The sequence below is a fragment of the Meriones unguiculatus genome, chromosome X (genome assembly GCF_030254825.1).
Source record: "Meriones unguiculatus strain TT.TT164.6M chromosome X, Bangor_MerUng_6.1, whole genome shotgun sequence".
NCBI classification, from domain to species: domain Eukaryota; kingdom Metazoa; phylum Chordata; class Mammalia; order Rodentia; family Muridae; genus Meriones; species Meriones unguiculatus.
The window spans coordinates 37468080-37491976 of NC_083369.1; the positions used below are offsets into that span (position 1 = coordinate 37468080).

A 23897-nucleotide genomic window follows, 5' to 3' on the forward strand; every position below is an offset into this window, starting at 1 on the left:
CTGGGGAACACTATTAGAAACTTCCCTTGTGGAAGTATCCTCTCCTTCCTAAGAGGGTAGGGGAAAGCACATCAAAAACTGTAAAAGGAAGGTGGCGGTATACTTGGACCTGGGTTCAGTTTCTTGCACCTACTTTGGGCAGCTTATAACTATTTGCAAGAGTTCCAGGGTGTCCACTGATTTCTGACTTCCACACGATGTTGCACATGCATGCACCCAGCACACACACCATACACGGAAATTTAAAAAGTGTTTTACTCACTTTGTAGACCAGGCTTGGGCTAGAACTCACAGAAATCTACCTGTCAGTTCCTCCCTGAGTGCTGGGGTTAAAGGCGTGTGGCATCACGCTCAGCTACATATAATCTTACATTTTATCATTAGAAATTAGGAACTATGAACATAGTTAAGCAAATGTCCTTGTTGAATGGTGGATCATCTTTTGGGTATATGCCTAGGAGTGGTATAACTGGATCTTAAGGAAGCGCTATTTCTAATTGTCTGAGAAAGCACCGGATTGATTTCCAAAGCGATTGTACAAGTTTACATTCCTACCAGCAGTGGAGGAGGGTTCCCCTTTCTCCACAGCCTCTCTAGCATGTGTTGTCACTTAAGTTTTGATCTTAGCCATTATGATGGGTGTAAGGTGAAATCTCAGGGTCGTTTTGATTTGTATTTTCCTGATGACTAAGGATGTTTCTCTGCCATTGGATATTCCTCTGTTGAGAATTCTCTGCTTAGCTCTGTAGCCCATTTTTAAATTGGATTATTTGGTTTGTTGTCTAATTTCTTTAGTCATTTATATATTCTGGGTATTATCCCTCTATAAGATATAGAGTTGATGAAGATCTTTTCCCAGTCTGTAGGCTGTTGTTTTATTCTCTTGACCACTTTACAAAAGCTTTTCAGTTTCATGAGGTCCCATTTATTGTTTGTTGATCTTAGAGCCTGTGCTGTTGGTGTTCTGTTCAGGAAATTTTCTCCTGTGCCAATGAGTTCAAGGCTTTCCCCCACTTTTTCTTCCAACAGATTTAGTATGTTTCGTTTTATGTTGAGATCTTTGATCCATGTGGACTTTAATTTTGTGCAGGGTGATAGATAATGGGCCTATTTGCATCTTTCTACATATAGGCATCCAGTTAGACCAACACTGTTTGTTGAAGATGCTATCTTTTTTCCATTGTAGAATTCTGGCATCTTTGTCAAAAATCAGTTGTCTGTAGGTGAGTGGTTTTATTTCTGGTTCTTTAATTCGATTCCATTGATCCACCAATCTGTTTTTATGCCAGTATCATGCAGTTTTTATTACTGTTGCTCTGTAGTGCAGCTTGAGATCAGGGATGGAGATACTTCTAGAAGATCCTTTATTATAGAGGATTGTTAAACTATTCTAGTTTTTTTGTTTGTTTGTTATTCCATATGTACCAGCTTTGTTTGTAATATCCAGAATCTGGAAACAACCTAGATGTCCCTCAACGGAGGAATGGATACAGAAATTGTGGTACGTTTACACAATTTACACAGCTATTAAAAACAAGGAAATTATGAAATTTGCAGGCAGATGGATGGAGCTAGAAAAGATCACCCTGAGTCAGGTAACCCAGAAGCAGTTAACACACATAGTATATGCTCTCTTAAAAGTGGATATAAGCCATATAATATAGGATAAACATAGTAAAATCTACAGACCTAAAGAAGCTAAACACTAAGGAGGACCCTATGGAGGATGCTTAATTCTCATTCAGAATGGCAAACAAGATAGCCACCAGAAGTGGTAGAAGAGAGGGAACAGGATGGAAGCTTACTATAGAGGCTTCTCTGAAAAGCTCCACCCAACAGGGGATCAAAGCAGATGCTGCGACTCACAGCCAGACTTTGGGAAGAGTGCAGGGAGTCTATCGGAAGAAGAGAGGTTGGGGATAGAAGTATATGGAGGGGACAGAAAACCCATGAAGAGACCAACAAAGCTAAAAATCTGATCCCCAGAGGTCCTGCAGAGACTGATAAACCAACCAAGGACCATAAGTGAAGAGGACCAAGATCCCCTGATCTCTGAGTAAGGGGAGAAGGGACAGCTTCTGTCATGAACTTGGTTGTCTGCTCTTTGATCACTTGTCCCTGGAGATGCAAGCCTTGCCAGGCCACAGTAGAAGAGGATCCAGGAAGTCCTGATGAGACTTGATAAGCTATGGGTAGATGGCAGAGAAGGAGAACTCCCCCTTTCAGTGGACTAGGGGAATGCAATAGAGGGGAAGAGGGATGGAGGGTGGGACTAGGAGAAGTTGAAGAAGGGGGCTTCATTCAGGATATACAATGAATAAATTGTGGGAAAATGTTGAATTGAAATTAAAAACAAAGAAATTAGGAACTAACCTTCCTGATTTACAGTTTTGTCAGTTGTATATAGATCTGTTTCTGTGTCATGACAACTTGTCATTTTCTTCTTTCCTAGGTCTTTCAGAGCCTTGAAGACCACCATTTGGAAGTGGTGGCTTTTTTCAGGGAGAATGGCTTTCATGGCCTTCTTGCTCACGACTCTGAGTACGCGCTCTACAATATTCCGTCCTACTACAGTTCCCATGCTTTGAAGCTGAGCTGGAATGGGAAGAACCTCACAACCAACCAGTTCCTCATGCAGGAAGTGGCCAAGCAGCTGGGTTTGAAGCGAATGAATTTTCCCATATTTGCTGCACTGCTAGGTAGGTCATCTAAAACAGAGGATCCATCAAGGTCAGCCTGAGCAATATGAGAAAGACTCAGTCTCAAAAACAAAACATAAAGTTCTCACATCATGTGATGCTGTTAAAAGCAGTAGGCCGTAGGGGATTCTTAGTACAACAGCCTAAAAACTCAGTATTTTTTTGAATGTATTAGTGATAAGAATGTGAGCATAAAAATATAAGTTGTGAACAGGAGCATCTTACGAAGTGTTGCATGATATTCTAGGACTGCATTTTAATTCTCATAAATCTCTTTTGTTCTATTCCAGGACTTAAAACAGAGTCCTATGTTTCACTAGTCCCAGAGAGCTTTGCTTCTCTACTCAGACTGCTAGCATTTCTTTCAACAATCAGGATGTAGAACAGGAAGATATGTGGACTATGCTTTTCTCTGTTTCTTTTCTGTTATTTATTATAATAATTTCTGAATAACATTCAGCAAAATTGTGTTTGCAGTGAAAACTCTTTATCTACCACTTGTACCCCATCATTAACATTTTACAACACTTGCTTTCTCATGTACCTAGCTGTTCCTCCATCCACTTACCTACCTACCTTTTTCTTTTCTTCTCTGTTATTTTCCTTCCTTCCTTCCTTCCTTCCTTCCTTCCTTCCTTCCTTCCTTCCCTTCCCTTCCCTTCCCTTCCCTTCCCTTCCCTTCCCTTCCCCCTTCCCTTCCCCCTTCCCTTCCCCCTTCCCTTCCCCCTTCCCTTCCCCCTTCCCTTTCCCCTTCCCTTCTTTCTCCTTCCCTTCTTTCTCCTTCCCTTCTTTCTCCTTCCTTTTTCTTTCTCCTTTCCTTTTTCTTTCTCCTTCCCTTCTTTCTCCTTCCTTTTTCTTTCTCCTTTCCTTTTTCCTTTTTTTGTTTTATTTTTGATCAGGATTTCATTGTGTAGCTTAAATTGGCTTCATTCATAAGAGCCTCTTGCCTTAACCTTCCTAACGTTGGGGTTGCAAGCATGTATCATTACATCCAACTTTCAGTTCATACAATTTCTACATTTATCCAGCTGTAGCCCCCTCCCTCATCTCTTCCCAGTCCCATCCTCATTCCTTTTTCTTCCCCCATGCCCCTCTCCTAGTTCACTGATAGGGAAGGTCCGCCTCCCCTTCTATCTGACCCTAGCCTATCAGTTTTCATCAGGACTGGCTACATCTTCTTCCTCTGTGGCTTGGCAAGACTGCCCACCCCTGCCCCAGGTGGAGGTGATGAAAGAGCCAGCCACTAAGTTCATGTCAGAAACAGCCTCTGCTCCCCTTACTAGAGAACCCACTTGAAGACTGAGCTGCCTATGGGCTGTATCTGAGCAGGGGCTCTAGGTCCTCTCCATGCATGGTTTTTGGTCAGAGCATTAGTCTCTGCAGCCTCCCCTGGGCCCAGATTTTTGGCTCTGTTGCTCTCCTTGTGGATCTCTCCAGGTCTTTCTATTTCCTCCTTCTTCCATAAGGTTCCTTGAACTTTGCCCAAAGTTCGGCTAAGTGTCTCAGCATCTGTTTCGATACCCTGCTGGGTAGAGTCTCTCCGAGGCTCTCTGTGGAAAGCTCCTGTCCTGTTCCCTGTCTTCTCTGATTCCCAATGTCTATACTGTTTGCCCTTCTGAATGAGAATTAAGCATCTTACCTAGGGTTCTCCTTGTTGTTTAGCTTCTTTAGGACCATAGATTTTTGTATGTTTATCCTATATTATATGGCTAATATCTACTTATAAGTGAGTATATACCATGTGTCTTTCTGCTTCTGGGTTACATCATGCAGGATAATCTTTTCTAGTTCCATCCATTTGCCTGCAAATTTTATGATTTCTTTCTTTTTTTTTTTTAATTTGCTGAGTAGTATTCCATTGTGTAAATGTACCACAATTTCTGTATCTATTCCTTGGTTGAAGGACATCTAGGCTGTCATTTCAAACTATAGAATTGCTGATATTTTGAATTGGTTTTCCAAGTCTTGACAGCATGAGCATTAAATAGGCTAACTTAGCTGTGACCTCTGCCCTATAAACCCAAAGAATATCACTTTGCGTAATCTAATTGAATCAGCCAAGTTTTAGAATTAGATTTTATGCAATTCACTGAAGTCACACTTCCCTGGATTCAGTTTCCTTATCTCAGAAATGGAAATAGTAATATCCTATGGTGTTTGTTTGTTTATTTGTTTGTTTCTTGAGACAATGTCTCTCTGTGTAGACTTGGCTGTCCTGGACTCACTTTGTAGACCAGGCAGGCTTCGGACTCACAGAGATCCTCCTGCCTCTGCTTCCCAGAGTACTAGGATCGTAGCCATGTGCCACAGTGTCCAGCTCACAAGGATTCATGAGATTGAGTGAGAAGAGATATGTACAGTGCTTTGTACTTGTTAAGAAGTCAGTAATTTGCTATTACAAAATAAGAGTGGGATATACTTTTAATCCCAGCACTCAGGAGGCAGAAACAGGCAGATCTCTGAGTCTGTGTCCCATCTGATCTACATAGTGAGTTTCCAGCTAGCCAGGGGCTACTTAGTGAGATCCTATCTTAAAAACACTGGAGAGGATGTGGAGAAAGGAGAACCCTTCTCCATTGCTGGTGGGAGTGTAAACTTGTACAACCACTCTGGAAATCAATCTGGCGCTTTCTCAGACAACTAGGAATAGTGCTTCCTCAAGATCCAGCTATACCACTCCTTGGCATATATCCAAAAGATGCTCAAGTATACAACAAGGACATTTGCTCAACCATGTTCATAGCAGCTTTATTTGTAATAGCCAGAAGCTGGAAACAACCCAGATGTCCCTCAACTGAAGAGTGGATACAGAAATTGTGGTACATTTACACAATGGAACACTACACAGCAATGAAAAACAAGGAAGTCATGAAATTTGCAGGCAAATGGTGGGAACTAGAAGAGATCATCCTGAGTGAGGTATCCCAGAAGCAGAAAGACACACAGGGTATATATTTACTCATAAGTGGATATTAGATGTATAATATAGGATAAACATACTAAAATCTGTACACCTAAAGAAGGTAAGCAAGAAGGAGGACCCTGGGTAAGATGTTCAATCCTCCCTCAGAAAAGCAAATGGGATGAACATCGAAAGAGGGAGAAAACAGAGAATAGGACAGGAGCCTACCACAAAGGGCCTCTGAAAGACTCTACCCAGCAGGGTATCAAAACAGATGTTGAGACTTATAGCCAAATTTTGGGAATCTTATGCAGGGAATCTTATGAAAGAAGGGGGAGATAGAAAGACCTGGAGAGGACAGGAGCTCCACAAGGAAAGCAACAGAACCAAAAAAATCTGGGCACAGGAGCCTTTTCTGAGGCTGATACTCCAATTAAGGACCATGCATGGAGGTAACCTAGAACCCCTGCACAGATGTAGCCCATGGCAGCTCTGTCTCCAAGTTGGTTCCCTAGTAATGGGAACAGGGGCTGTCTCTGACATAAACACAGTGGCTGGCTCTTTGATTACCTTCCTCTGAGTGGGGAGCAGCCTTACCAGGCCGCAGAGGAAGACAATGCAGCCAATCAGGATGAGACCTGATAAGCTAGGGTAAGACAGAAGGCGAAAACAACCTCCCTTATCAGTGTATTGTGGAGGGGCATGGGAGGAGATGAGGGAGGGAGGGTGGGATTGGGAGGGGATGAGGGAAGGGGCTACAGCTGGGATACAAAGTGAATAAACTGTAATTAATAAAAATTAATACATTTTAAAAATAAAATAAAAAGAACACAGGCCTATGTTTCATTCAGTTATTTCCTCTCCTGGGAGGATCTTCTTTATAACCTAAAAGATCTACACAAAGAATTGTATAGTGAATGAATGAAATATATATTTTATAGGAAACCACATTCTACCAGATGAGGACTTGGCTGCTTTTCACTGGAGCCTTTTGGGACCAGAACATCCTCTTGCATCACTTAAGGTAATATGCCTTATTTTGTCCTTGTACAATTAGAAGACATCAAGTTTTGATTGAACTTTGATGGAATAGAAAAGTTGTCTTTCATTAGATTTTTTTAAAAAAAATATCTTTGTTTCTAAAATCTTTTGCTTGTTTTTGAGATCATATTTTAATTACAATCTTTCTCCCTCTCCTTCCTTCCCAAGTCCATATATATATATATATCTCCAGTCTCCTTCAGTTTTATTGTCCCTCTTTTTTTAAATCAATTGTTATTGCATGTATATATGTATTTGTATATTTTCTTAAATATAACCTGATGAGATCATAAAATGTTACCTGTACATATGTTTCCAGGGCAGACGGTTTGGCCCTGAAATACCAATTGGTATACTTTTCCCCAGGAGAGCCTCCTCTTCCATTCCCAGCTCTCAGAACTACTTGCTTGTAGTTCTTTGTGTACGGTTGAGGCCTTATGGGCTTTTCCCCATGCAGTTTGGCATTGGTGTCCTCTTTCATTAGGTTTTTAAATATTTCCGATTTAGTCCAGGTTAAGGCTCATCTGTTGCTCTTGAGATGTGGTGACTCCTATGATACTCTAAAATGCAGGAAACTTGACCGCATAATTCATGGTAGCATGGGACTGCGCTCAAGTTTCCCTTTAAAATAAAGTAAAACTGTATTTTTCATGCAGATAAAATTAGTTCTGATAATACCCACAACTTAAGAATTCATATAAACTGGAAAAGAAAAATACTAATTCCTCAGTATTGAAAAAAAAAATGAGTAAAAGCCTGAACCAAAAAAACTGACAAAATGGTAGCTCAGTGTCCAAAGGTGTTCTCTAACAAGGGGAACAGGGACTATTCCTGACATGAACTCAATGGTGAGCTCTTCGACCCCCCGCCCCCCAAGGGAGGAGCAGCCTTGCTAGGCCACAGAAGAAGACATTGCAGCCAGTCCTGAAGATACCTGATAAGCTAGGGTCAGATGGAAGGTGAGGAGGTCCTCCCCTATTAGTGGACTTGGAAAGGGGCAGGGAGAAGATGAGGGAGGGAGGGTGGGGTTGGGAGGAAAGGAGGGAGGGGCTACAGCTGGGATACAAAATAAATAACCTGTGATTAATATAAAAAATAAAACAGTTTAAAAAACTGACAAAACTAGAAATACAGTGGCTAATCATATAACAAGATGCTCAACCTCATTAATGATCAGACATGTACATCAAATGAGTGATGTGATCATTTTTGTTAACTGTTTAACACATAATAAAAAATGAGTTTACTGCTATGAAGCCTGTAGAAGAAACAGTATTCTTTGACACTTGTGGTAGTGCTGTAAACTGGTGATAGCACATATCCTGTTTTTCAAGCTCTAGAGATAATTGTTTTATACTTTCTCCCTCTTTCTAATTGACTCACCCACGTTGCATGATCTCACTTCCTATTTCACTGCGCAAATGGAAGTGATGGGAAAAGAATTTCTGTGAATTTCCATTTCCTCTTCACAGAACCTATTTTAATCTGTGTTCCGAAATAGTGTACTGATGACCATGGGTTACTTGTCCATGTCCCATCTAAGGCAAGCTCTTCCATTTATGAAGATCCTAGTCACTCATGCCAGTTAAAAGGTTCAGCAGTTCTCCTTTCTCTAGCATCATCCATTTTTCTCTCAATTCATTGGTAACTTCTTATTTGATGTATAAATATGATCCTTTGAAAATTATTTGTTTATTTTTCAATTTCAATTTATTTATTTTATATGCATGGATGTGTTTTCTGCAAGTATGTCTGTATATTACATGTGTGCATAGTGCCTACAGAAACCAGAAGAGGGCATTGGATCCCCTGGGACTGGAGTTACAGGTGTTTGTTTGCTGCCATGTAGATGCTAGGGATTGAACCTGTATCCCCTGGAACAGCAGCCATTGCTCTTTACCCCTGAGCCATCTCCCCATGAGTTATCTCTCCAGCCCCAATCCTCTTTTTTAAGTGGAGATAGGGCCTGGTGCCAACTATCCTTAAACCCAAAATGCTCCTTTGTCAGCCTCCTGACTGCTAAGATTATAAGCATGGGCTACTATGGATGTCTGTACATGATCCAGGTTTACAAATTAAAAACAAACAAAAAAACAAAAAAACAACTCTGTGTGCATATATTTGCGTGTGCTTCCATTTCTGACTTTATAGAGCAATAGGGATCTGAGCTCTGTTTTGTATTTATACAGAAAGCACTTTGCCAATTAAGCATCTCTCCAGCCCCAAGCCCACTCTTGATTTTACTCCCTGCCACAGAAGCCTGTTTTTTCTTTTTTTTTTTTTTCAAGAATGTATATAAACATGTTTTTTTTTTTTTTTTATTCTTTATTATATACACAGTGTTCTGCCTTCATGGACACCTGCACACCGGAAGAGGGCACCAGATCTCATTTCAGATGGTTGTGGGCCACCATGTGGTTGCTGGGAATTGAACTCAGGACCTCTGGAAGAGCAGCCAGTGCTCTTAACCTCTGAGCCACCTCTCCATCCCCCTGTTTTTTCTTTTTATATTGAAGAATTATCTAGACGCTAGGAGTGGGAGATGGTTCCATTGATAAAGTAGCTGCTGTATAAACATAAAAATGAGGGTTTGATCCCCAGACATGAAAAAAAAAAAGCAAAACAAAACAATAACAACAAAAAAAACAGGGTTGGTAGCACATACTTATAATCTTAGCCTTGAGGAGGTAGAGACAGGCAGATTCCTGGGGCTCTCTAGCCAGCCAGCGAGGCCTGCTTAAATGGTGAGCCCAGGTCCTAAACAGAGACCTTGTCTTAAAATACAAAGTGGTTGGTTACTGAAGAAGGATGTTGACCTATGTCCCCACCCCACCCCAATCAACACACATTCATACACAAAAGATGGGGAGACTATACTTGAGCTGTTGAGTATCTTCTATGATCTGGTTTGCTGAAACTGCCCTTAATAAAGTTACCAGTAAACCCAATGGCCAGCTCTCTATTTTCATTTTACTGATCAGTCTCCTAACAACTCAATTATCACCCCAACCCCTATTTTTGATAGTTTTTATAAAGTACTTTTATTTTTTAAGATTAATTTATTTATTTTACATATGAGTGTTCTATCTGCATATACACCTGCATACCAGAAGAGGGCATTAGATCCCAGCATAGATAGTTGTGAGCAACCATGTATGTGGTTGCTGGAAAATGAACTCTAGAAGAACAGACAGTGCTCTTAACTACTGGGCTATCTCTCTCTAACCCCCATAAAGGCCTTTTAAAAGCTACCATGGATGTGGCCCGTGGTAGCTCAGTAACCAAGTAGTTTTCCAAAGTAAGGGGAACAAGGACTCTTTCTAACAGGATCTCAAGGGCAGGCTCTTTGACTCCCCCTCTCCCCAAGGGGAGGAGCAGTTAGGCCACAGAGGAGGACTTTGCAGCCAGCCCTGAAGATACCTGATAAAACAGGGTCAAATGAAAGGGGAGGAGGTCCTCCCCTATCAGTGGACTTGGAAAGGGGCAGGGAGGAGACCTGGGAGGGAGTGTGGGGTTGGGGAGGGAATGAGGGAGCAGGATACAGCTGGGACACAGAGTTAACAAAATGTAACTAAAAAGAAAAATAAAATCTAAAAAAAAAAAACAAACAAAACTTGGAGATGTAGCTCAGTGATAGAGAGCTTACCCATCATGTGTGAGGACCTGGGTTCTATCTCTGGTGCTGTCAAAAATGTCTTAAATTTATAGGAACTTCGAAGGTGAAACTCAGATCGCTGTTTGGGGGTCAATCATTCATATTGTGTACAAAACTATTGTGTTACATGCTATTTTAGTGTTTTGGGAAAGTGTACAATAAAATTTTCTCTTGGGTCTGATGAGATAGCTCAGATGGTAAGCTGCTTGCTGCGTAAGAATTGGTTCCCTAGTAATGGGAACAGGGGCTATCTCTGACAGGAACTCAGTGGCTGGTTCTTTGATCACCTCCCTCTGAGTGGGGAGCAGCCTTACCAGGCCACAGAGGAAGGCAATGCAGCCACTCCTGATGACAACTGGTAGACTAGGGTCAGATGGAAGGGGAGGAGGACCTCACCTATCAGTTGACTTGGGGAGGGGCATGGGAGGAGAAGAGGGAAGGAGAGTAGGATTGGGAGGGGATGAGAGAGGGGGCTACAGCTGGGATACAAAGTGAATAAATTGAAATAAATAAATAAATAAATAAATTTTAAAAAATGAGGACCTCAGTTCTAGCCCCAGCACCCCTATAAAAAGCCAGGTAATATGGCTTGTGCTTGAAATTCCATTGCCAGGAAGTTGGAGAGAGGTGGATTCCTGAGGCATATTGGCCAACTGGCCTGCGATATTTGAGCAGCCCAGTGTACTAGTGACTGACTCTATCTTTAAAAAGCAAGAACAACCATTTCTGAGGAGCAGTACTGCAGGGTGACCTCAGATCTGCCTATGCTTGTGCATCTGAACCCCCTCCCCAAATATGCACAGACATACACAATATGTATTTGGGAGGTACACACACATGTCACCACACACACATGCATATCCTATGCAAATTTGTTCTGAAAAAACATTGACAGTACTAGGGATTAAACCCAGAGCTTTAGACACTATAGAAAATCACTGTACCTCTGAAGTATATCCCAAGCTCTAAATTTGTTCTTCGATGTTATGAATCTGTCTTATTTTGTCTGTGTACAAAAAATAAACACAGATAGGCTAGGAGAACTAGATTATTTGGGACTAATAAGTAGACTATTGAGAGGGTGAGGTTGAGAGGGTAATGAGAAGGTAAATATGATTAAAATTTATGATATATGTGAAAATATCATAATGAAACCTACTCTTATATAATTAATATATACACATTTTAAAAAGAAGACTCAGAGCATGTCACTTTTCTATTAAAAATCTTATAATAATGTTTTTTTTTGGTTTTTGCGACAGGGTTTCTCTGTGTAGCCTTGGCTGTCCTGGAACTCACTTTGTAGACCAGGCTAGCCTGGAGCTCCAGAAATCTGCCTGCCTCTGCCTCCCCAAGTGTTGGGATTACAGTTGTGGGCCACCACCACCCAACTAAAAAGACTCTATGCTACTCAGTCCTTCTCATAGCCTGCTGACCTCAGCACTTCCTAGCCCCTTAGAAGCTTCATACTTAACATTCTCTCTACTTAGATTGCCTTTTTGATTACATAGCTGTTTCCTTCTAAAAGTTTTGTCCAATGTCATGTTCTCAATGAGGCCTTTCCAAATCCCACTATTCAAAAATTATGGCACATAGGCATGCATGCATGCATTCACATCACTTAATTCTGACACACTGAAAGCCTCTTGTCTTTAATATTTCCTACTGTGTCCCTGGTACCGTAGGACAGTGTCTGGGCCAATGCCTGGCAGTAACCGTTTGATTGCCACAGGATTTCTGTATATAGCCCTGGCTGACCTGAGGCTCACTAGGTAGACCCACTATAGAGATCCACCTGCCTCCACTTCCAAGGATTAAATATGTGTGGTACTACACCAGGCTTAGTAACTATTTTTTTTAATTCTTTTTGTTTCTGTGTAAATTGATGTATATGGGTGGTTTGCCTGTTCGTATATCTATGCACTGCCTGAATTTTTGTTGTCCATGGTGGCAGGAAGATGGTGTTGGATCCACTAGAGTTAGAGACTGCTGTAAGCTGCTATGGGACTGCTAGAAATTGAACCTGGGTCCTCTGGAAGATCAACAGGTGCTCTCAGCCTCTGATTCATCTCACCAGCTCCACCAATAGCTATTTTTTTTTTTTTTTTGTGAAGAGTGAAAGAGACAGTAGGTTGGCAAAATAATTATTTTTTTCTCTCCATATAAATCCTTGTGACTCTGCATAGTTATGAAGCTTGCTTTTTAAATTCATTTTAGTTATGCATATGTATATAGGGAGAAACTGCACATGGGTGCACTTTGCCCACAGAGGTGACAGGTGTGCATTCCCCTGGAGCTGGAGTTACAGGTGGTTGTGAGCACCTGGTGCATGGTTACCTGGAATTGAACAGAGGTCCTCCTGAAGAGAAAGATGTGTTCTTCACTGCTGAGCCATCTCTCCATCTCCTAACAAAATTAATTTTTAGGGTCAAATAGAAGAAGAGGAGGACCTTCCCTATCAGTAGACTAGGGGAGGGGCATAGGGGGAGAAGAGGGAGGGAGGGTGGGATTGGGAGGAGACAAGGGAGGGGGCCACAGCTGAGATACAAACTGAATAAACTTTAATAAATGGTAATAATAAAAAATGCTTAAAAAAGAAAATTTATACTATTTGACTCAGAAATTATAGTGTGAAGGAACTTATACTTCTATTTATTTAATTTTCTTTTATGTGCATAGGTATGAGGGTGTCAGATCCCCTGGAACTGAAGTTCCAGGCAGTTGTAAGCTATCATGTGGGTGCTGTGAATTGAATCTGGGTTCTCTGGAAGAGCAGTCAGTGTTCTTAATCACTGCACCATCTCTCCAACTCCATACTTATAGAATGATCAAGGGGGCAACAAAATCCTACATTTCTACATAGCGTCAAAAAATTTCACCATAATCGTGGGCAAAATAACAGATTATTGCAATTACTTACCATTGTTTAATCATTTAGATCACCTTCCTGGGTTTTGCCATACTTGCTGGATTTTATTGGTTTTGCCAATATGGTTTTTAACAAATTGCAAGGCAAGTTATTTCACACATTCTTTGTATACATTTCTAAAATGTTTGCTCATTTTTGTACATATACAGATGGACATTATCACTCCCAGCAAAAGTAATGCTAATTTCTTAGAGCTATCTTTTTATTTGGAGGACAGTTTTTTTTTTTTACATTTAGTGTATGTGTTTGTGTGTGTGTGTGTGTGTGTGTGTGTGCGTGCATGCACGCATGCATGCATGGATGCATGCCACAATGATCGTGTAGAGGTCAGAGGATACCTTGCAGGAATTGGTTCTCTCCCTCTATCATGTGACTTCTGAAGATCATTAGGTCATTAGGATTGGACATAAGTATCTTTATCCACTAAGCCATCTTGCTGGCCTGTTATCATTTTAATATCTAATACATTTGATTGTTTCATAAAGGTCTTTTTGTGCTTAGTTCAACTCAGGATATGAAGATCCTCCATATACAACAAAAATATTTTTATTTTAAAATTTTGTAACAGTGAATGTGTGTATGGGTAGATGTATGTATGAATGTATGGTATATGTGCACATGTGTGTGGATGTGAGCTCAGAGACCAAAGATGAACACTAATTGTCATGCTGTATACGTTATTACCTATACTTTTAAGATAGGGTCTATAGTTGAACCTAGGTTTACAGATATGTGTGACCATACCCAGCTTTTTATGTGGCCCTGATGTTGTGTCTTCCTGATCATCCAATATAGTGAAGCTTTCTACTGTGCTTTTAATTTAACTTGCTACATTTTTAATTTTCAATAATTCAGTTTGGGTTTTTATTAGTAGTTCTGTATTGAATTTCATTTCAATATCTTGCATTGACTTTCTTATTTCATTCAGTTGTCTCCCCCTCCCTTTTTGAAATTCAGTTGGGATTTTGTGTACTCCTTGATTTCTTTGAACATATATATGGTTATTATGTTGAATTCTTTGGAATTTTGTTTACGTCGCTATCATTGGTAATTTTTAGAGGAGACATGTAACATTGTATTTTCCTGTTTCTTATGTTTTTATGTTGGGACTTGCAAGGATACAGTTAGGTCACTCCTTCTATTTTCTAGTTAATGTCACCTTTATTTTTTTTGTGCAAATGTTTGCAGAGTTCAAGAGGAGGTAGTTTTTTAATTGGTTGAGGTATCCTTCCTCTGTTACATTGGTGCCTAGAGCATCAGACTTGATCCCTAGTATTCCCCAAGGATATAATGCTGTCACGACAGTAGTCACTATCCAGGCATAGACCCATTATGACACTGTGAAGTAGTAGTAAAATACAATACTATTACCAGTTAAACATCAATCATTTTGAGAAGAGGCAGTGTTAGTGTGGGTGTGCTAATATATCAGTTATTATGGATCTGAGGAGAAAGCATAGTAGTCTAGTGGTTAGAACTGAATTGATAGAAAGGAGAAAGAGCATAAATAGAAGGAGAAATGGCAGCACTCAAAAGTGGAGGACACAGCGGTTTTCACTAACAATAGACTGAAAAGAGAATGGTAATGATATGAAGTCAGGAGGCTGGTGAGATGACTCAGTGGTTAAGAGTGCTGGGCTGTTCTTCCAGAGGTCCTGGGTTCAATTTCCAGCACCCAATGGCAGGTCACAACTGTCTGTAACTCCAGTTTCAAGGGATCTGACACCCTCACACAGACATGCATGCAGGCAAAACACCAAAGGACATAAAAGAAAAATAAACAAATCATTTCAAAAAAGGTATGAAATCAGGTAGCAGAACCGTCCCAGTTTTTAGAAGGCTAAGACATGGAGACCCTCTGCATACTAGGCAAGGCTATGTTATTTGAAAGAGGAAACTGAAAAAGGAAGTTGTGAGGAGAAAGAAAAAGAACAGCTATAAAAAAAAATCCAAATCAAACCAAACAAACAAACCAAAACAAACAAACAAACAAAACAGAGCAGGACCAAATCTGCTTGCTAAATTGACGCATGATATTGAGTAAAGGAGAAATAATAGTGAAGGGGAGAGTGCTGGGCTTGGGCATATAGTGAAGAAACACTACCGAGCTTGATTGCTGGTTAAGTTCAGAGTTTCTTGGCATTCATTTCCAGGTTCCCAAAAGACTGGTTTGCCTTCAGAGTTTTCTTGAGAGGTCAGGTGGCAGATGCTGGCCATATCCTGGGTAGCTATGTTTTTGTTTCCAGGTCTTCCATTGGGAAACCAGCTTACACACGGGATTCCACTTCATGTGCACTGCTTCACAGATGGAGTCTCAGGTGTCACTTACACATCTTAGGGTTCCCTAAGGAGGCTCGTTGTAAATGCTGGCTTTGCTCCTGTTAAGTCCTCCCAGTTGGCTAGAGTGCTACTTTCAGTTGATAGGATGTTCCTCTGCAAATTCTGGCTCCTAGTAGGTTTTCTGCTCGCTTAATACTGTGCTTTCAATGTAAAGTTCCTTTATCTGGTCTAGCAGTATTCTGCTGGCCAGATTTCAGTATCGTACCTCAAGAGTTTATCTTGGTTAGCCTGCCCACTGACACAGTATGGCATCTCACTACTGCTCCACTGAGTTCTGAGTGCCAACCACCCAGCCCTTGCATTATTCCTGATGCTATACAGAATATGCCCTGATTTTTTTTTCCTCCTGCTGCTTAGAATGTCTGTTATAGACCAGGCAAGATGGCTTTGTAGGTAGAGATGCTTGCAATCAAACCTGACAACCTGACTTTAATCCTGTGGACCCACATGGTGGAAGGAGAGAACTGACTCCTACAAGTTGTCCTCATACCTCCACACACATAAGTAAATGTAATAAATAAAATTTCTGGTATTGAGACAATTGTGCAGATTGTGTAAGCTTCTCGGGCTCATGCCCAGCTACTCTTGATGCTCCCTCTACTGAGAACAGGGAGCCTCTCCAAAGCAGCCACTCCCACTAGGCATAAGCTGAACTTTTCTGCTTGGTAAAATCCCCTATTTTGTTATTTATCCTGGAAATCTTTGAGTGTCAGCTACCTCTTCCAATAACTGTTTTATCTAGTTTTTTCCCCCCTTCTGTTTCCTAGAGACTCTGGCAAACAATGCCAGGCTGCCATTCATATTTGGAATTTCTCTTAGTGATCTGTCTTTGACTTTGGTATCCTTTACTTATCTTTTCTCCTCCAGGTCCGAGCGCATCAGTTGGTTCTTCCACCTTGTGATGTTGTGATCAAGGCTGTTTCTGAGTATGTTAGCGCCATCAAAGACCCCTCAAACCTGGATGTGGTTGGGAAGGATGTTTTCAAACAATCTCAGGTGAGCTAGTCTTTCCCTTCCTAAGAATCACCAGCTTACTTCATTTTTAATAAAAGAATACTTTGGGTACACACTTGTTTGCAAGTATAGATATGCCATGCTGTGTGTGTGGAGGTCAAAGGGTAACCTGTGGGACCTGGTTCTCTCCTTCCACCATGTGGGCTCTGTAAATCAAATTCATGTTGTCATGTGTGGTGGCAAGTGTCTTTACTTGCTGAGCCATCTCACTGACCTTCACCAGCTTTCTTACATTCTCCTGCTACACTACCAAGTCCTCTGGTCTTCTTTGTAGCCTCTAGCTTCCCTCCTTGCTACTTGATTTCTTCTTACTGGCTGAAATTCTAAAATTTTCTTTAAAAAATGTCCTACAATCCGAATAGAAATGGTCCTTTGTATTTGTTTTTATTTTCCACTGATAATTAATGTACTACAAACATAGTCTGAAAATTTAGAAAATAAACAAGCTGCCTAAAATCTCATTCCCGAGAAACAAATTACCACAAGTAATTATGTGTCTTCTTTCAGTGTTGTACGCAAGGCTTCAGACCCAGGGCTTGGCGCATGCTGGAGAAGTACATTACATCTAAGCTACACCCTCAGCTAATATACATATATGTATATGTATATATATAAATTATTATTATGTTTGCTTATTTATTGCATGTGTAAGTCGCAGTGCACATGTGGTAGCTAGGGGTCAACTTTGGGTAGTTGGTCCTCTTCTTCCACCATGTATGTTCTGGGGATTGAACAGGTCAGGTTTCCAGGCTTGGTGGCAAGTGCCTTTACCCGCTGAGACAGCTTATTGTTTTTAATGTATATTTTTACATAAAGGATATCTTACTGGAGGATAAAGTGGATAATAAGAAAAGGCTATTTTAAAAATGAGTCTCCATGAAATAAGAATCAAAATAATGGTTAACATTGGAAGAAAGGACCCAACTAGGATTTTCTGTTATGAAATAAAAATTATAAAAATAAGTTAGTCTCATTTTATAGCAATTTGATTTATCTATGCAACTTTTAAAAACTTGTATTGCTGTTTTTTTTATTAACAGTCAATTTGATCTTTTTTTGTAGATGTGTGCAATGAAATTTTGACTTATTGATTTGTGTAACCATCATTAAAATCAGAATTTAGAAAAGTTGTAATATCCCATCCTTCAGTAGCCTCCACTCCTGCCCACTGGCAGGGAGATCAGGGCGGGCCAAATAGGCTGGCAGGGAGGAGGTGGCCACTGGTTGCCATTGCTCTGAGCCCACCTATCAGAGTCTGCATCAAGTGAGCCTCCCTGTGCCAAGGTGTCTGGTTGCTTGAAGGGAGTCAGCGGGATAGTGCAGCCCAGTGCCAGTGGCAGCTGGAAACCAGAGCCATCTGACCCGGCCTTCTCTGTGGACCTGCTCTCCTCCAGAGAACCCTATTTTCCTCAGGTAGAGCGAGTTGTGCTAAGAGAGCCCCAGACCAGTTGCCTGAACACCTAGAAACATCCACAGCCATTGTTGAGGCTCCCTCAGTCTGCACACCTGTCTGAGGGAGGAGGTGGGCTGTGCTCCAAGCCCAGAAACCCCAGGTCTGTGTTCTTCCTGTTTGCTTTCAACTCTTTCAGACCATTTCCCATCTGTGACAGGGCAAACCCAGGAAGATCACCCAGCTAAGACTGAAGACAGTTGGCCAGCCGTATTTTGCTCTACTTCCCTTCAACATGGACCTCCCACCCCCATAGCCTCAGGACCTGGAAGAGAGGCCTAGCCACAACAGGTCTCAGGGGATGTTGTGTATAAATATCTTCCACCTCCCTCACATAAATTCCTGTGCATTGGGGCAGATCCCTTGACTGCACAAGCCCCAAGGAGCCAAAAGTCAGGGCTAGATCTGTGGAGCTGGCACCATGGGGATTACCCAAAGGAGAAAGCCTCCAGGCACAATAACAGACAAGGGACCCAGAATGCTGTCTCTTTGTAATACCACTGAAACCCATTCCTAATACCTGGGTATTCTCTGTCACTATAGTTATGGCTTCTAGATACTATTACATGGATGGAATCATAAAGTAGATAATAATGTGAGAATGTCTTGTGTCATTCAACATAGTTTTCTTAAGATTCATTCAAGCTGAGCTAAAGAGATGGCTCAGTAGTTAAAAAAGCATGTACTGTTTCTACAGAGGACTGGAGTTTGCTTTATAGTACCATGTTGGGAAGCTCACAAATGCTAGTAACTCTCGATCCAGGGGATCCAACACTCTTTTATGGCCTCCAGGGCCACCTCCATGTATGTGACACACACTCTTCCCCCTACACACATATACATGAAAAGAAAAATCTTAAAGAAAAAAAAAAGAATTTTCAAGTGGTTGGATGTTTTGTGGCGTGTGTGTGTGTGTGTGTGTGTGTGTATTCAGTAATTCATTTTATGGGTATATGAACAGCACATTCATCTGCACATGCCTTAAAATATTTAAATTGGATATAAATTTAGGTGGCTATAAATGGAGCTGCTGTAACACTTGCATCCAAGTTTTTGTGTGAATATAGTGTTTCATTTCCATAGTGTAAATATCTAGCACTGAGATTTCTATAACATATATATGGTAAGTGTATTTATGAAAAAGCCAAACCATTTTTCACAGTAGCTATCTCTTTTCCTAGCCATCTTTGGTCAATATTTTAATGAAATTTTCTGTATTTGTATGTTTGTGTGTGTGTGTGTGTGTGTGTGTGTGTGTGTGTGTGTAGAGTGTGCATGCTATAATGCTTATGTGGAGGTTAGAAGACCAACTGAAGGAGTCTGGTCTCTACCACTGGAATCCAACTCACATGGTCAGGTTTGGTGGCAAGCATTATCTTGCTAGTCCTGATCTACCTTGTCCTTCTAAGCAAGTACTCTACCTAACTCAGCTATACCCACAGTGCTAATCATTGTTTTAGTTTGTATTTATAAATTGCTCATAGTGAACTCTTGTGAGCTTGTTGTTGTTGGGTTTTTGTTTGTTTGTTTTTCGAGATAGGGTTTCTCTGTGTAGTCCTGGCTGTCCTGAACTCACTTTGTACACCAGGCTGGCCTTGAACTCACAGAGAACCGCCTGCCTCTGCCTCCCCGAGTGCTTGGGATTGCAGCCATGTGCAACTACACCTAGCTTGGATTTTAAGTTTTAATGCATTATGCTCAGATAGAATATACTGTTACTCCAGTTTTTCTGAATTTTTAAAGATTTGTGTTGTGCAAAGATGTGGTCTACTTTAAAGAATCCTCTGTGCGCTGCTGAGTAGAATGTGTATTCTACTGTATTTTGGTAGAGTATTCTCTAGATTCTGTAGATATCTGTAGATTCTGTAGATATCTTTTATCTATTTAATATATGTCAATTAAGAATGTTTCTCTGTTTTTTTTTACATTTTTAAATAATTTATTTAATTTTATTTTATGTGCATTAGTGTGAAGGTATCAAATCCCTTGGAACTGGCATTACAGACAGTCATGAGCTGCCATGTGGGTGCTGGGAATTGAACCTGGTTCCTTTGGAAGAGCCAACAGTGCTCCTAACCACTGAGCGATCTCTCCAGCCCCTTCTCTGTTGTTGTTTTTTTTTTTTTAATCTAAATGAACTATCTATTGGTGAAAGTGGGGTATTGATTTATCTTTCTCTTTTATTTATTTATTTTTTTAAGAGAGGCTTTCTTTGTGTAGCCCGGACTGTCCTGGAACTCTTTTTGTACTCCAGGCTGGCTTCCTACTCACAGAGATCCCTCTCTCCTGAGTGCTGGGATTAGAGGCATACACCAACCACCGCCAGACTGATAGTGTAGTATTGAAATCACCTACTGTGTCTTTATTCCTGTAGTATATAATTTTATGAAATTGATTACACTGATTTGGAGCATATATGTTTAAGATAGTGATGTCTTGTTGGTTAACTGTTCCATTGATTAGAATGAAGCACCCTTTATTTCTTCTGATTAGTTTTAGTTAAAGTCTGTTTTGTCAGATATTAGGATAGCCATGCCTCCTTGCTTTCTTGTCCTGTTTGATTAGAGTACTTTTGTCCATTCTTTTACTCTATGCCTTTTGATTAGAGAACTAAAGCTGTTAATATTTAAAGTTATTGCTAAAAGTATGTGTTGATTGCAGTTATTGTGGGCTTTTTTTTTGTAATTCAATTCATAGAGTCTGTAGTCTACTGTTTGGTTTGTTGTTGTTGTTGTTGTTGTTTTGTCAGATATGTACACTCACAGTTCAGTGGTGAATTCAGCTGTTCAGAAACAACTTTCTGGTCTTGTTTTTTGAGCCCCTCCCTTCTCAGTCCTCTTGCCATAAAGTCAGGACATTCATTCCCATTTTTTTGTGTGTGACTAGGCCCGTGATAGAAGAGAAAATTACATACAATAAAGCATTGCTCCGCTGATCAAAACAAGGAAGGTTTTTATCATCCTGTCTTAGTTTTCCCTATTTCCCCATTACTTCTACCGCCAAAGGTTTTATTTAGACTAAGCCCAAGGGAACGGGGGTGGGGAGAAGACAAGAAAAATGTAATTCCTGTACACCCTCTTAGTTTCTGAAAGTATTTTGTCATTCCCCCAGGCAGAACCAGACAGGGTTTTCTTTTGGCATGCTCCTTATTCCAGCAAATGAATAGCTGTGGGTTATATTTTACATTGTTTTCTTACCAGGGAATATCAGAAGAACAAGAATTGCTCAACTTGCTACTGGGTCAGTTTACTTCAGACTTCATCCATCTGCCTACTACTGCTTACCTATTAGAATTAGCTCTGTGGTGAACAACATATTTTCATATGTTGATGATGGGAATATACCCTGAGATACTTGCTTCTTGGTTAGCTGTGGGAACCCATGTTCACTTCTCCCTCTCAGTGATGAGACCCTACCCTGTTTGGCTTGAGCCTGTACATGTTTCTTCAGTCTCTGTGAGCTCATATGTGCATCAGTCCTGTTGTGTCTGGAAGATGCTGTTTCCATGGAGTCATCTACCACCTCCGGCTCTACAGTCTTTTCCATGTATCTTCCTGAACCCTTGGAGAGGGTGTTGAGGATGGCATCCCATTTAGCATTGAGTGTTCCAAAGTCTTTCACTGTCTGCACCTTGTCCAGTTGTGGGTCTCGGTGTTAGTTCTCATCTACTGCAAGAAGAAGCTTCTCTGATGGTGGCTGGGCAAGGCACTGATATATAGGTATAGTAGTATGTCATTAGGAGTCATTTTATTGTCATGTTTCTTTAGCAGAATGATAGTAATAGCTTTCTCCTAGGCCATGCCTTATCTAGTCTCAGGTTCTTGGCCACGTTAGCAGTATCAAATATCAGTTCTAGCTCATGGGAGTGGGCCTTAAATCCATCTTTTTCAGCAAGTGGTTAGTTACTCCCATAGTTTTGTGCTACTGTTGTAGCAGTGTCTCTGGCAGGCTCTGTTATAGATCACAGGGTGATACTGATGATTACCTCTTTTCTCCAGTAGCATGCAGAGTAACTCCCAACACCATAAACACTAGTCAGTATGTGTGAAGCTTCCAATTAGGCTCCAGCTTGACTTCTCTGTGTCTGTTACAGAAGTAAGTGTTGTTTTCAGCAATACGGCCTTACCGTCAGATTGTTAACAGCAACCAATAGCCTTGGCAGTTGGTTGTTTGGGAACAACCCATGATGTTTGGGAACCCCTTTGGTAAACTCAACAGAATTTAACCCATTCTTGCCACCGGAGGTTACATGATGGCATAAGATGTCTAATTGGGACATCATCTCTACTATTTGGTAACTCCATTCAAGATTCCTTTAGGTATGTATTTTACGAAGCTTCTATATAGTAGTAGATTTCCATATGGTTTTTCAAAAATTTCTTTTGTGTTAGTTGTCCCTCACCATATTCCTTCCTTTACTCTTCTCTCCCATGCCCCTCCCTAGTTAATCCCCTTACTCTAGTTTCTCTTTCGTCTCTCCATAACAATATATTCTATTTTCTCTTTCTTGTGAGATCCTTTCATTCATCATGCTCCCTGACTAAATGCCTAACCTCTGTAGTATTCAGGTTGTAGCACATGTGTTAAATAGAAGCTAACATCCACATATAAGATAAAACACAATGGGAATATGACTTGAGGTACCTGCTTCTTGGTTAGGGGTAGGAGGCCATGTCTGGTTTACCTCATTCAGGGTAATTTTTTTTAGTTCTGTCCATTTAAATGCAAATTTTATAATTTTCCTTTTTAACAGCTGAATATTATTCTGTTGTGTAAATGTACTATATTTTCTCTAACCACTCATCTGTATATGGACATCTAGGCTATTTCCAATTTCTGACTATTATAAATAGAGCAGCAATGAGCATGAATAAGAAAGTGTCTCTATAGTAAGATACAGTTTGGGGTATATGCCCAATAGTGGGGTAGGTGGATCTTGAGGTCGATCTATTTCCAACATCCCAAGGAACTGCCACACTAATTTGCATAGTGGCTGTATAAGTTTGCACTCCCACCAGTAGTGGGTAAGTGTTACCCTTACTCCAAATCCTCGTCTGCATGAGCTGTTACTTGTTTTATTGATCTTAGTCATTCTGACAGACAAACTGAAATCTCAAAGTACTTTTGATTTTTATTTCCATGATGGATGAGGATGTTGAACAGTTCTTTGTTTCTTTTTATCATTTTATCATATTTCATTTCTAATGGTGCTCAAGTTACTCATTTTCTATAGATATACATTTGAGTTTCTAGTTTGAGAAAATTATGAAGAAAACTGCTATCAACAGTTCATGTATTTTAGTGGATATACACACTCTTTTCTCTTGGTAGGACTGCAGTACCATATGGTGAATATTTTTGAATTTGTAAGAGACTGCTAAACTATAGTAGAAACTGCACTGATGCACAGTCCTACTACCAGTGTGATAGTTTCACTTATTACATATTTTGCCATTGTTTAAAACCTTTATGGTAGATACGTAATTGTATCACATTATGGTTTTGTATGTTTAAGTGATTTGGGTTTTAATGTTCGTGCCTTTAGAACTAAGAATTTCATCTATATGGTATTTTTCTAAGGGTATGCTAATCCAGGCAAAAAGTAAATGGGTATCGTATCTGTTTTTTTTTTTTATAACTTATAATAGCCAAATTTGAAAAATAACCTAAATGTCAGGTATTATATATGTGATTATAAGAATGGTATATTCACAATAATAAAATATGGAAGTATTCAGATATCAACATCAGGATAAAAGGTTATATATACAGTACTATGTACATGGATTAAAACAGACTGACTGTACTCAGTGGGGCATGGTACATACATAAAAATACCAGAAATCTAGAGACTGAGGAAGGAGGGT

At 40.3% G+C, this 23897-nt stretch overlaps 1 protein-coding gene across 2 annotated transcripts in view; it reads left to right on the top strand.

Moving 5' to 3' along the window:
- The window catches only part of Fam120c (family with sequence similarity 120 member C), a 136555-nt gene that overhangs the window by 50270 nt on the left and 62388 nt on the right, over positions 1 to 23897 (top strand). For both annotated transcript variants that reach the window (XM_060374918.1, XM_060374919.1), the window contains exons 2-4: positions 2453 to 2699; positions 6543 to 6625; positions 16434 to 16562. In XM_060374918.1, the coding sequence (XP_060230901.1) occupies positions 2453 to 2699; positions 6543 to 6625; positions 16434 to 16562 (459 nt within the window). The remainder of the gene's footprint in view (positions 1 to 2452; positions 2700 to 6542; positions 6626 to 16433; positions 16563 to 23897) is intronic.